The 13363-nt window shown below is 47.1% G+C and overlaps 1 protein-coding gene across 1 annotated transcript; it reads left to right on the top strand.

Moving 5' to 3' along the window:
• The first annotated feature begins 5562 nt into the window (after positions 1–5562).
• On the top strand, positions 5563–6863 carry LOC123085139 (WAT1-related protein At3g30340-like). The gene is made up of 3 exons (XM_044506738.1): positions 5563–5732; positions 5926–5988; positions 6137–6863. Exons 1-3 carry the CDS (start codon positions 5563–5565, stop codon positions 6861–6863), a joined length of 960 nt encoding a protein of 319 aa, XP_044362673.1.
• The last annotated feature ends 6500 nt before the right edge of the window (positions 6864–13363 follow it).

Raw genomic sequence — 13363 nt, 5'->3', positions numbered from 1 at the left:
CCAGCTGGGGAACGGTTTTAACGCATTTTTTGCCAGCTGATTTGCTCGAGCTCGAGCTTGCCTCATTATGTAGACGTTCTCGATTTAACTTCCTGAGGTGGCGCTCATAGTCTGTGTCAATAGGCTTGGGAGCTGGTGCTCTAGCCATACGAATGAAGTGGTCAATCTTTTCCTCATTCACTTTCTCCGTTGGCGACGGTGGCGGTTTCGGTGCAAAATGGGCTTCCACCTGGGCCTTCACTATGGTTGTGTTTTCCTCCTCGGACTTGTCGTAAGGCCTCTGCGGAAGAGGCGCGAGGCTTGGACCATATTGATATCGCTTGCCTCCGCCTGTACCCCCGTACTACCTCGACTTGTACTGCTACGCACCATAGCTGCGGCGGCTCTCTTCCGTGATTGCTGAGGCGGCGGAGACGGCTGACGTGGCTGAGTTGGAGGAGGAGGAGTGGCCTGAAGTTGTGCCAAACTTGGAGGAGGAATGGCCTGAAGTTGTGCCGGACTTGGAGGAGGAGTGGCCTAACGCTGTGTCGGACTTGGAGGAGGAGTGGCCTGACGCTTTGCTGGACTTGGAGGAGGAGGTGTGGCCTGACGCGTTAGTGGACTTGGAGGAGCGGGAGTCTGCTGACTCGGTGGCGGACTTCGACGAGGAGTCGGCTGACACGGTGTCGGTGGCCTTCGAAAGATGATGCAATCCTTTCTCCATAGGATGATACGATGTTTGGCCTCTCCCAGTGTGTGCTCCTCGTCACCTCCAGGAATGTCAAGCTCTAGCCCCGAATATTGGTCCACCACCTCATCAACCAAGACACGAGCATAGCCCGCTGGAATCGTGTTGTAATGGAAGGTTGCCTCGGGGGGATTTGTAAAAGCAACGGCGTCCGCCACCTTCATGGATATGTTCTTCATTTTGAAGTGTAGCTCGCAGTTAGTGTTCTCCATGATGTCATCCACGGGGTATCTATCCAGCATTGCGTCGCCCGGGGCGGAACCAACAAAGGAGAGGGAGAGGGAAAAGGGGGAAGAACAGAGTGCGGATGGACGAAGGGTTTATATAAGACGACCTTTAGTACCCGTTCATGCCATGAACCGGTACTAAAGGTTCGCCATGAACCGGTACTAAAGAGCTCCTCCCGCCTAGCCGTTGGAACCGGCACTAATGGACACATTAGTGCCGGTTCTGTTACAAACCGGGACTAATATGTCTTACATTTGACCATTTTTCTACTAATGTGGTAGCGCGGGCGCAACAGTTGGGCGGAGGCGCTTCGCGCGAGCCATGGGGGCATGTGAGTGTGGTGGCATGGTGGCGTAGCGCATGATGTCGGGGCTTGGTATGCTCAGGGCAGTGGCTGTTGCCAGAATCTGGGGGTGCGGCAGCTTCAGGTGGCACGAGGCGATAGCTAGCTCGGATCTGGTCATGGCGATCGGTGGCATGCTGTGGAGGCGTGCAAGTTCTTGGCGGCTAGTAGTGGAGGGACTAGGGTTGGGCAGGAGTGCACCTCGAGGGTTGGTCCTTCGCCGGATTCTGCCCGTGGAGGCTTGTTGCTTCCGTGCCCGGCTTTTGTTAGTGTTGCCCTAGCAACGTGTAGCAAGTAGTCAATCGGCGACATGCTGGCTTGCCCTAATGATCCTTGTTCACGACCGAGGTGGGAGCCAGATCCAGCTGGGATCTAGCATGACACCCTTGTCTAGTTCTTTTGCATGTGGACTGACATCTCGGTTGGTAGATCCTGATGGTTGTTCGGTTGTGGCACAACGGTTGCACCACCCTGACACTATCCTTGTCAAGATGTCTTCCTTCCGATGACCTGGTGTCCTGGTGGCGCGGGTGTGTCGGTCTTGAAAGCCGGAGCGACGGATCGGCCTGGCGGCGATGTGATGTTGGCTCTACGGCGAGCAACGCTGCAATAGTGGTGGTGTCTCTGGTCAAGATCTGGAGGCCTCATGCTAGCAAGGTAGCCCCTCCCTCGGGTTGGGGTGGTCTTTAGTACCTCGAGTGATAGCAGTGAGGTTTCAAGCGAAAGCACCGTGCCTTGCCACAGGAGACGGTGATGCCTTCGTGTGTCACTTACCTCTTGTGGACATTGTTGTGGGCATCCAATCCGTGTTAGGATTCTTGGTGAAAATCCTAGCTCGTTGTTTTGGGCTCAGCTGTAGCAACAGCGCATTGCGTCATTACCTTCTTATGATACTGTTTGGAACACAGGTGCTATCCGGTTGCAGGGCATCAGTGTCTTCGAGCTTGCTTTGATCCTAGCGTGGAGTAATTTATTGGTCTCCTATCTTTTACGCGTCTCCTCGTGTCATAGCCCTTGGTCCTTGCTATGTGCTAGCAGGATCCGAGCTCCATGGTCCAGAGGGAGAGAGCTGATGGCTTTCCTCCTCCACGATAGCTTGGTGTGTTCAGTGCATCGGGGTCTGCTGGTTTCATGCTTGGCATCGTGTGTTCTCGCCGTCCTCTCGGTTGTTGTTTCTGAGGTATCAATATGCTAGTCGCTTACATCCGGCAACAACAAAACATGCACGCCATCTCCTTCGAGGAGGGGATGCCTTCGAGGTCTGATGAACTCCAGGGTGAAAGCCTGTGTTTTGTCCTTCACTAGATGGTTTCGATACTTTTGGCGTAGAAGTGTCGTATTCTTCTTGAATGCATTAATTCTGGCTTCCACAACTACTACTTGGGGTGTTAGTGTTTGTGGTCTATGTTTGATTGTAGTGTTGTAATTTACTGTACTACTAGTGGTGGGATTCCCTAAAATGCCACTGGCTGGTATATCCTTGCCTGTTATAAGACAGTTGGTATTGGCATATACACCAACTATGTCTTGCAACATAGCAGGCCACCAAGGCCGGGAGGATGATCACTCCATTGTCTTAGGAAATACAACTTCACCATCCGAACACATCTAGCTCTGCCTATCTCTTTGTTTTCATTTGTTCTCGGTAGTACTCGATGTGATATTGTGCTTTATTTTTCTTTAGCAGGAGCACAAAACCACAAATTAATATTTAAAAGATTTTTTTCTAAAAACAATATTAAATAGATTGTGCCGGGTCAAGAACATATCTGATGTATTGCTTGCCAATGTGACACCAATATTCGAGTAGTAGATCACAAATTAATAGTCTTATTTTTTGAGGAATTTACTGTAGGTTAAATTTCACAATGTTCCTAAACCCTGATTTTTCCATGAATTTTGTAAATCCTGAACTGCAAAACCACTGTCCAGAACCGAGATATGGTTTAGTTTAAATGTTTTTGCAAAGTGTGGAGTCCACCAGTAAATTTGAGCATAGGTTTTCCAAAGCATCTAGCCTAGTCATGTCCTTTCTTTCTTTCTCGCATAAAGCTAGTTAGATGCGGGAATTCTTTCGTTTCCTCTGGATGATGATATATAATTAAGTTCTTGTTCCACGACTTCTGAATGGTCTAGAGAACTAATACTAGTCGTGCATTGCATGGCCCAACATATTCGGCTCAGTCTTCAGTGCGCACAAAATGTAGGCCCTTAATAGGTTGTTTGGACAAGCATTTCCCCTCCTTTCCGGTTTAGAAGGCTCCTCATCAAAATTACATATTTTGAGAAATAGAAGCCCCGTTAATTAGTATGGCACTAATTAATCACTAGACCATACTACTATCATCTTTCCTCATTAACCACTAGACCATTCTTCTTTGGTTGATGTGCACATACGAGCACATACGTAAGGGTGAAAGTAGGTGGGATTTTGTTAGTGCGATGTTGGGTGTGGTTCATTAGAAAGATGAAATATTTTAATTGGTCGAGTTTTTTTTTTAGAAAACGAGGATGACCTCCGGCCTCTGCATCTGGACGATGCATACGGCCACTTTATTAATTATTCTCACAAGACCTTACAAAGTCATACAACAGTAAGACTAAAGCCGCCGTCTAAGCAACAAATTGTCGCTACACCTATCCAGTTGATGAAGGGGCGCAGATAGCCTGAGCCTAATACCAGACAGACATCGCAGCCAAGCCTAACATCTAAGATCTGAGACCCCAACCTAGCCACTTGCCGGGTCTGGGGCACACACTGGTCCGGCGTGCTCTCAAAGGCCGCCGCCGCCAACTGCCACCGCTCGATCTTCAGAACTGTACTGATGCATCAACCTTACTTGGTCCAGCTATCGTCGACGCCACCACGGCACCCAACGACACCTCCTCCCTGCGCACAAACAGCGCTACACGTCGTGGTCGTCACCGATACACCTTAGCTCCATGCTGCCACGTACCACCAGCAGACACAGCTTGAAGCCCTCGGAGGATCTGTCGTGCGTAGCACCTGCCGACCAGGCATGACCAAGCGTAGCACCTGTCGGTCAGGCATGACTTGACATTTTCACGGAAGCTCCGTGCAAGACGAAGCCGCTCCACTTCCTGCCTCTGACTTCCAGCGCTACTCCACAAAACGACGCTCCCAACAGAGAAACGACACCGCAGTGCCGCCATCGTCCGGTCTGGAACACCAGATCCTTGGGTTTCCCCTGGATCAATACGAGTGGGTCGACGGTAGTCACATGACGATGCCTTCATCAAGGTAACGACGTGGAACGCCGCCATCGCCCGCCATCGGCTCGGTTTTGACCGGCAACTACGTCTCCCCGACTCGCAGCTGGTACCAGATGACGGATCCCGAGATCCGAACACCCAGCCTCAGGCCGACCACCTCTGACGGAAGAGATGACCATCACCGCCGGCTGCACCGGTCAAAACAGATCTGACCGGAGGTGCCGCCAACGAGACCACCAGGCCCTCCATGCCGCCGTCGCCGATCTGAAGGCAGCATGCATGCCACCGCGCAGCCAAGACGGCCGTCGCCGACCGCAGCCGCCGCCGCCGCCGCCCGAAGGGCCATCAGCAACGCCCGCAGCCCTGGCCTCCGCCGTGCCAAGCCATCGCCGTCTGAGGACGGGCCGGCCTCCCGCCGCATGCCGCTATCCGCCACGCCGCAGATCCCAGATCGGTCGCGCCACCACACGCCTTGGGGTCCGCCCGGAGACTTCTTTTGATTAGAACAACTGAATTAATAGTGCATATTTTAATAGCTGGCCCCGCATGGCCGAACATAATGCATCGTTGATCAGCGCACACAGCTTAAAGGAAACAGTGGTCTACTGCTTATATTTGACTACGAGTGAGTGGAGGCCATAAATAGGCCTGCCACCAGCAATTCTGATGTTATCAATCAAGGACTTAAACTAGCTACTCCCTCCGTCTAGGTGTGTAAGTCATTTTAGGTTGTGCACCGTGACCAAGGAGGAGGGGAAAACAAGAAAACTTAATGTTCATTTGCTAATTAATAGCATTGCATGCAATGAACTCTGCATGTCGTGTTTGGTAGTCTCAAGTAATTGAAAGCATGCACACTTTACTTCTCTTATTGGTTGATATGTCAAAAAACAAGAAATGAGGTATAATTTAATGCACCGCGCCTAAGTGTTTTGGGATTATTTGGTTTTCGTAAGATGACTCAAACACCTGAACGGAGGGAGTAGTTAAATAGTATCGCACTCACCGTAGAGTTTTTGTTTCCACAAGAATGGATTGGAAACCTATGGTGATAATGGGGGCGGTGGTGGTCATGTATGCAGTGATGAACGCGCTGTCCAAGATGGTTTTTAATGAAGGGATGCACACCACCGTCCTCATGATCCTTCGCCTACTTGTCGCCACGCTCTTCCTCGGTCCGATCGCATACTTCAAAGAGAGGTTTGTATTAGCATTAACTGATCCTTACAGTTATAGTTGTATCATGAACACTTGGGGGCGTATGCATCACCGATAAAGAGGCACGGGGTACCGAAGATCTTTCATTAAAAAATAGTAAAAGAATATCATTACCACACAATTTATTTTGTTATTTTAGCTAATTTCTATGTATGGTTTCCATGTATATATGCAGGAAGAATAGACCTAAGCTTACCATCGAGATCTTTGTCTACCTCTTCATCAGTGCCTTGCTCGGGTAATTAATCTCTTTTGCTTAATTATAAAATGTCTTGATTAATTAATCTTACCTCATTTTTTTTGCATTACTGTAAATAACCAGCGCTGATCAGTCTTAATTTCTCTCCAATTTCATAAGCTAATTGATGCATGCATGCCAATGGCAGAGCCTCACTGATCCGGTGGCTCTTTTTCCTGGGCTTACCGTACACTACGGCAACGTTCGCAAGCGCGTTCAACAACACAACCCCCATGTTCACCTTTATCCTTGCGCTCGCCTTCAAGGTCGAGAAACTCGACGTGGCCAGCCGCCCTGGCGCCGCCAAGCTCACCGGCACGGCCGTGGGGCTGGCCGGAGCGACGGTGTTGGCACTCTACCAAGGCCCAACCCTGATAGGGGCGCCGTCGGCGTACCACCTAGCCGCTGCTGCGACCCACGGGGATGCACGAAGGTGGGCTCTGGGGTCGGTGGCGCTGCTGGGCTTCTCGGCGAGCTGGTCGTTGTGGTTCATCCTACAGTCCAAGATCGGGACAAAGTACCCGGAACTCTACTCTAGCACAACGTCGATGTTCTTGCTCAGCTTCGTCCAGATGGCCATTGTCGGGGCTGCCACCGAGAAGATGACCATGAAAGTCTGGGTCCCCTGCACGGTCCTCCAGGGCATCACCGTGCTCTTCGCGGGTATCGGGGTGTCCAGGTTGGGGTTCCTGGCCATGTCATGGTGCGTTGAGCGGCGAGGGCCTGTGTTCACCACCGCCTTCATGCCGCTTATCCAGATTGTCACCGCCGGGATCGACGTCTCCGTCCTCTACGAGCAACTCCACCTAGGAAGTGTGGTGGGGTCGGCGATCGTGGTCGTGGGGCTCTACTTCCTCCTGGGGAAAGAGCAATGAGGCAAGGACCATTAGTGGAACTCCGACGTCACATTCCAAGGTTGAATTGGATGAAGAAACAGAGGATCAGATTATTCAGAGAGTATGATAAGCGACTCGACCAAGGAGCTCAGGAGAGCAAGGAAGGCGTCTGTTGCTCTAGGCCCCAAAAGAAGAAAAGGAGAAGATCGTGCCCGATTTTGTATTCATTTTTCTTTATCTTTCACAAAAGTCAAGTGAACTTTAGACAGCCTAATGGAAATAATTCAGGTGGATCATGCTCACAAGAAATCTGAACCTAAATCTAGGTAGTCTTCCACTAGCAGGCGTTGTTATAATATGTAAAGGAAACTAGCACTAAATTCCAAATTTGATTTTTGACAAGACTATTTGTAGTAGCAAGTCAAACTCAGTGAGAACAGCCTCGTTGAATGGCAAGTGTTCTGGTGACGCCAGGCATAAATCTTTTCATAATCCCTCATCTGACAGTGATACTGTACATCTGTTGATGTTCAAACAGGCCTTCAGAGAAAAACATTGACGGCTTAGGAAACAATACAACCTTTGGATTAGTCAGTTAAATCTAGATCACTATATATTGGTAGTCTAGAAATAGTCTTTACACAACTTGTATGAATAACGGAACCCATAGAAAAGGAATGCTAAAACCTACTACCTCCGTCCCAAAATATAAGACATAATTTTGAACTGTGAAAACTTTTTATATTTTGGGACCGAGGTAGTTCAAAATATTTGATATAACTAGACAATTCCCTGCGCATTAAATGTGCATCTTGATAACTACTAAGTGATTACCTATAGGGGTTTCCTTAGTTGTGGCAGTGTTCATGCTCAAGTACTTCTTGGTGTGCCTCTGCTAGGCCAAGTCCTGCGACTACGCTGGTGGCACACAGTTAACTTAATTAACTTAATTCAGCTTGCGGTTTTGGATCACTAGAACCAAATTAGCAATTATGAATTTTTTCGTTAACAAACAAAGCAAAGATGAACAAGATATTTTGGTTCTGCATAAGCCATAACAAGCATCGATCTACAGTATAGGTGTATTCGGGACATATATACTCCATCCGTTCCAAATTACTTGACGTTCATTTGTCTAGATACGGATGTATCTATACTTGTTTAGCGTCTAGATACATCCGTGTCTAGACAAATAGAGGTCAAGTAATTTGGAACGGATGGAGCGTCTAGATACATCCGTGTCTAGACAAATAGAGGTCAAGTAATTTGGAACGGAGGGAGTAGGTGGCAAACAATAATGATTCACTGGTACAACAACAAAAAAAAAGAAATGATGAACAAGACATTTTGGGTCTGCAAACGTCATAGCAAGCCTCCATCTGCCGTGCAGGTCTTCTTCGCAGCATATATAGGTCACAAACAGTAAGGATTCACTGGTAATACAACATATACTAGTCCAATGCAGAGTATAACTAGTTTGCGATCCACTTGAAACTGCTTACAAAATGCAAGTTATTCCCATCTTTGAATAAAGACGTGCAATCTGTTGTATTCATCTCCAGAGCAATGCATTGAAGTTGTATTTATGTTCTTTAAATAACTCGAAAACATCTCCAGAGGAATGCCGTGAAGTTGATGTATGTGAGTGTTACTAATACTAAACCATGAAACAAAAAACTAATGGGAAGAAAAAAAAAAGCTTAAGCACACCATGTCGGTTGTTGATTGTTTTTTATCAGTTGTTGATTGTTTTTTGAGATAGCGAACCGCTCATTCCAAGCGGTGAACACAATCTACTGAATCCAGCTTATAAATTGGTTAGGATTCCCGTTCCTGAGCAATGTGGTACTAATTAACTAACACCAATTCCTGCTGACATGGGTACTTTGTTACGGGCCAAACTGTAAGCCCAATGGTAATGGCCTGATGGGCTGGGCAGCCTGCACGCACGCGTGAACTTGATTGAGTTCTGCTGCTGAAGATTGCCTAAAAAAGCTCGGCTGAGCAAAACTTGCCTGAACCGCGAGTAAAATGCATTCGAGGTCATCGAACTTGTGCCGAAACCTCACTTTGATCATTGTATTTAAGAATACGGTCAATACAATCACTATATACAACTAGAGGTGATTATACAGTCACTGTTTTACCATATAGCTTTGTATTTTACTTTGTTGACTGGTCAAACATGAACATGACAGCACCCTCTCTCTACCTATGTGGATCCAACCAGTCAGTGAAACAAAAAGGAATATGCAGCGTCGAAGGAGGATCGAGCATGCGATCTTCCCGCTGATGCCCACGTACACCAACTACTGCGCCCACACAACTTCATGACAAACATGTGTAAAGCCACACATGTCTAATTAGCACAGAACACACTTTACACTCATGCATGCAACACTTTTACAGCCGTCGTCAGACTACTTAGATGACAGTCTGACAGAGGTCGAGGCGCGACGTCGTATTGTCGCAGTTCTACATCGGCGTCGCCATCCTTCTGGCAATGCATGTCCTCGGCGTCGTCGCCATCCTCCTGGCAGTGCATGTCGTCGGCATCGTCGCCATCGTGGTATCCTTTACGCCTTCTTTTCCTCTCAGCTAGTATAGTATCCTCTCAGCTACCTTCCCTCTTTAATTGGCAACGAATTAGCCAGATCGACGGCGCCCATCCCGCTTCGTCTAATTGATGGAAGAACATAGTGGAGGTTTGCAGATTCCGGTCTAGCGACCTCCTCTTCAAATCAAATCCCCCCTTTTCATATGCTTTTCTGATTGTTCTTTTTTTCATAAAGTTCATCCTCGTACGTCTCGCTGTTTCCTCGTGTTGATTGGGTTCTAAAAAGAGGAACTCAATTTTTTGTTTGTGATCAGGTGCCTTGTTCCATGCCTTGCTTTGCATTTTTTTCTTTAGTGTTCTCAATTTCTTCTTTCAGTTGTTTGTGTGCTTTACTTCCATGCCATGTTTCGGTAATTGGCAATACTGGTCTTAGTTTAGCAAGATGTCATCTAGAAAGTATCCATCTGGTAATGAGAATAGATAAGGAGAAAACATGCATATAAGTTGATGGAGTCCCAGAAAAGAGCTATTGACATTTTTCTGGAATAGATACAACTGATTAGAATTCCAAGGAATTAGCTTTAGGTACTGTTGAAGAACAATCTAGTGAAAAAATTAGGATGATAACAATTTGAGTGGGCGCAAAAGTGTTTATGTTCCCTTTTTTTTTGATTTATGTGGGCAACGTATATCATGAATGTTTATGTTCCCCTATTTTGGTAGTCAGATCACAACGAAACATGACGTGCCACAATTCTCAAAAAAAAAGTGCTAAGCAATCCAAACTTGATAAACAAATAGATCACAAGGCAACATAAATTCTAGTGTACTAAGTATGTTTTGTGCAAGAAAATAGTAATCTAAAAACTCATATGTTTATGTGGATTTAGGGCCCCTTTGTGTCGCCTTGCCCCGGGCCCCTAAAATCTCACAAAGAGCCCTGGCGGCGATGGTGCCTGGGCTTGTCGGAGTGCATGTGGCGATGGCGTGCGCTATGGAGTGGAGCGGCGTGCCCTGAGGGATGCGCCCATGGGAAAAGACGGCAAATGTCCTATATATGTATAGTTATATAATATATGTTCATACAGAGGTATAAAAATAGAAATCCTCCTACGTACAACTTTTACAAAATCCTCCTACTTGTTAAACGGCAACTCAGCCGAGGGAGGAAGGGAAGGAAGATAGATGATGGATTCTGCTGCTGAGGAGATTCTCCACATACAAGACCATCCAATCTCTCCCACATCTTAGTACGGGCAGTTTGTTTTGTTTGTAATGTGTTTTGCTCTAGGGGCGACATTGGTTGATGGGATTAGTCTATTGGATTGATGGGGTTTAGCAATATATATCGATCTTTATATTTCGACCATTCCGAGACTTCTCGTCATGTCCGTGATCACATCTGGAACACCGAACAACCTTCGGTACATCAAAACACATAAACCCATAATACCGATCGTCATCGAACGTTAAGCGTGCGGACCCTACGGGTTTGAGAACTATGTAGACATGACCGAGATTCATCTCCGGTCAATAACCAATAGCGGAACCTGGATGTTCATATTGGTTCCTACATATTTACGAAGATCTATCGGTCAAACCGCATAACAACATATGTTTTTCCCTTTGTCATCGGTATGTTACTTGCCCGAGATCGATCATCGGTATCTCAATACCTAGTTCAATCTTGTTACCGGCAAGTCTTTTTACTCGTTCCGTAATGCATCATTCCGTAACTAACTCATTAGTCACATTGCTTGCAAGGCTTCATAGTGATGTGCATTACTGAGAGGGCACAGGGATACCTCTCCGACAATTGAAGTGACAAATCCTAATCTTGATCTATGCTAACTCAACAAACACCATCGGAGACACCTGTAGAGCATCTTTATAATCACTCAGTTTTGTTGTGACATTTGATAGCACACTAAGTGTTCCTTCAGTATTCGGGAGGTGCATAATCTCATAGTCATAGAAACATGTATAAGTTATGAAGAAAGCAATAGCAATAAACTAAATACTCATAGTACTAAGCTAATGGATGGGTCAAGTCAATCACATCATTCTCTAATGATGTGATTTCGTTCATCAAATGACAACTCATGTCTATGGTTAGGGAAACTTAACCATCTTTGATTAACGAGCTAGTCAAGTAGAGGCATACTAGTGATACTCTGTTTTTTCTATGTATTCACACATGTACTAAGTTTCCGGTTAATACAATTCTAGCATGAATAATAAACATTTATCATGATATAAGGAAATATAAATAACAACTTTATTATTGCCTCTAAGGCATATTTCCTTCACTACGCCTCCTTCTCCGGCGCGTGGCGGCACTCCGCCTCCTTCTCCGCCTGCGCTAGTGCATCCGAGCAGCCCGCCTCCTCCTCCGCCTCGTCAGCAAAAGCGGAAGACAGCTGCCGCCGCTCCGGCTACTCCGGCGCGTCGTAGCACTCCGCCTCCTTCTTCTCCGCCTCGTAAGCAACGAAAGAAGACAGCCGCAGCCGCTCCGGCTGCTCCGACGTCTAGCAGTACAGCCAAAGGCGGGAGGCAATACAGATTCGGTCAATCTCTCAAGCCTCTAGATAAGTTACCATACGAGAGGACCGTGGAGGAAAACACGAAGGTCTGTGAAGCATATGTGAAGAACTTCTTTGAAACGCAAAGACCTAAGAAACATCCATCTCCGGAGGAGAAGATAGATGAGGTGAAAATTGAGCGCACTTTGGATGACCTCAAGTGACCACCACCGTCTCCGCCGAAAACCAACTATGAGCGCATTATTGAAAGGTCGTATATCGAAGCGGAGCGGTCGGGAAATACTTGAAGTGATCAAAGGTTAGCAGAACGAAGAAGTGGGAAAGCAACTCCCCAGCTCGGCGAACAAGCTAACCAATCGTGCCCCGCTCAAGGTGTCTAGTGATATCGTCGCAATCATCCAAAGATGTTGCCCGGCACCAATTCTGGAGATTACCTACCCGACGATGCACATTTTGATACAATGGAGGAAGACGATTTCAAATACCGGCACGGGAAGCCTCTCGTCAAACCTGGTCATCATCCTCCAACAACGATGATGCGAAGATTCCATGACTGGTACATGAAAACCTGTAGCGAGTCTAGGCAGGATACTTTGACTTTGAGAGTTAAAGAGGAGCACGCCCTCGTTGGACTTGATCTGTTGTCTGTTCCATTTGAGGAGTTCTTCCAGTTTTTCAATCAATAGGCCCTCGATAAAATAATCGTCACTTGCTACTGTATGTAAGTATTACTTCTGTAATTAAGTCTCTATATATAGCTCAGCTCTTTCATTGCATGTATATATAATTATCGTCACTATATTATGCAGATTGAAGATCGTCGAATGTAGAAAGGCAGAAATCTATGATATTGGGTTCATTAATGTTGGGGAACGTAGCAGAAATTCAAAATTTTCCTACGTGTCACCAAGATCTATCTATGGAGAGACCAGCAACGAGTAGAAAGAGAGTGCATCTACATACCCTTGTAGATCTCTAAGCGGAAGCGTTCAAGTGAATGGGGTTGATGGAGTCGTACTCGTCGTGATTCAAATCACCGATGATCCTAGTGCCGAATGGACGGCACCTCCGCGTTCTACACACGTACAGCCCGGTGACGTCTCCCACGCCTTGATCCAGCAAGGAGAGAGGGAGAGGTTGAGGAAGACTCCATCCAACAGCAGCACAACGGCGTGGTGGTGGTGGAGGAGCGTGGCAATCCAGCAGGGCTTCGCCAAGCACCATGGGAGAGGAGGAGTAGGGAGAGAGGTAGGGCTGTGCCAGAACTTCGTGTATAGCTCCCATGCGCCTCCCCACTATATATAGGGGTGGAGGGGCTGGTTTCTTGCCCTCCAAGTCCATTGGGGCGTTGGCCAAGGTGGGAGGAAAGAAATCTCATTATTTCCTTCCCCACCGATTGTTATCCCCCCTTTTTAGGGATCTTGATCTTATCCCTTCGG

This window comes from Triticum aestivum, chromosome 1B, assembly GCF_018294505.1.
Source record: "Triticum aestivum cultivar Chinese Spring chromosome 1B, IWGSC CS RefSeq v2.1, whole genome shotgun sequence".
Lineage (NCBI taxonomy): Eukaryota > Viridiplantae > Streptophyta > Magnoliopsida > Poales > Poaceae > Triticum > Triticum aestivum.
This window is presented reverse-complemented; position numbering and strand designations above follow the sequence as displayed.

Bases quoted from the DNA above. Each gene is read 5' to 3' on its own strand.
- LOC123085139 (XM_044506738.1), top strand. From the start codon at position 5,563: ATGGATTGGAAACCTATGGTGATAATGGGGGCGGTGGTGGTCATGTAT. The intron at 5,733-5,925 runs GTTTGTATTAGC...GTATATATGCAG, and splicing joins ATCGCATACTTCAAAGAGAG to GAAGAATAGACCTAAGCTTA. The intron at 5,989-6,136 runs GTAATTAATCTC...TGCCAATGGCAG, and splicing joins TTCATCAGTGCCTTGCTCGG to AGCCTCACTGATCCGGTGGC.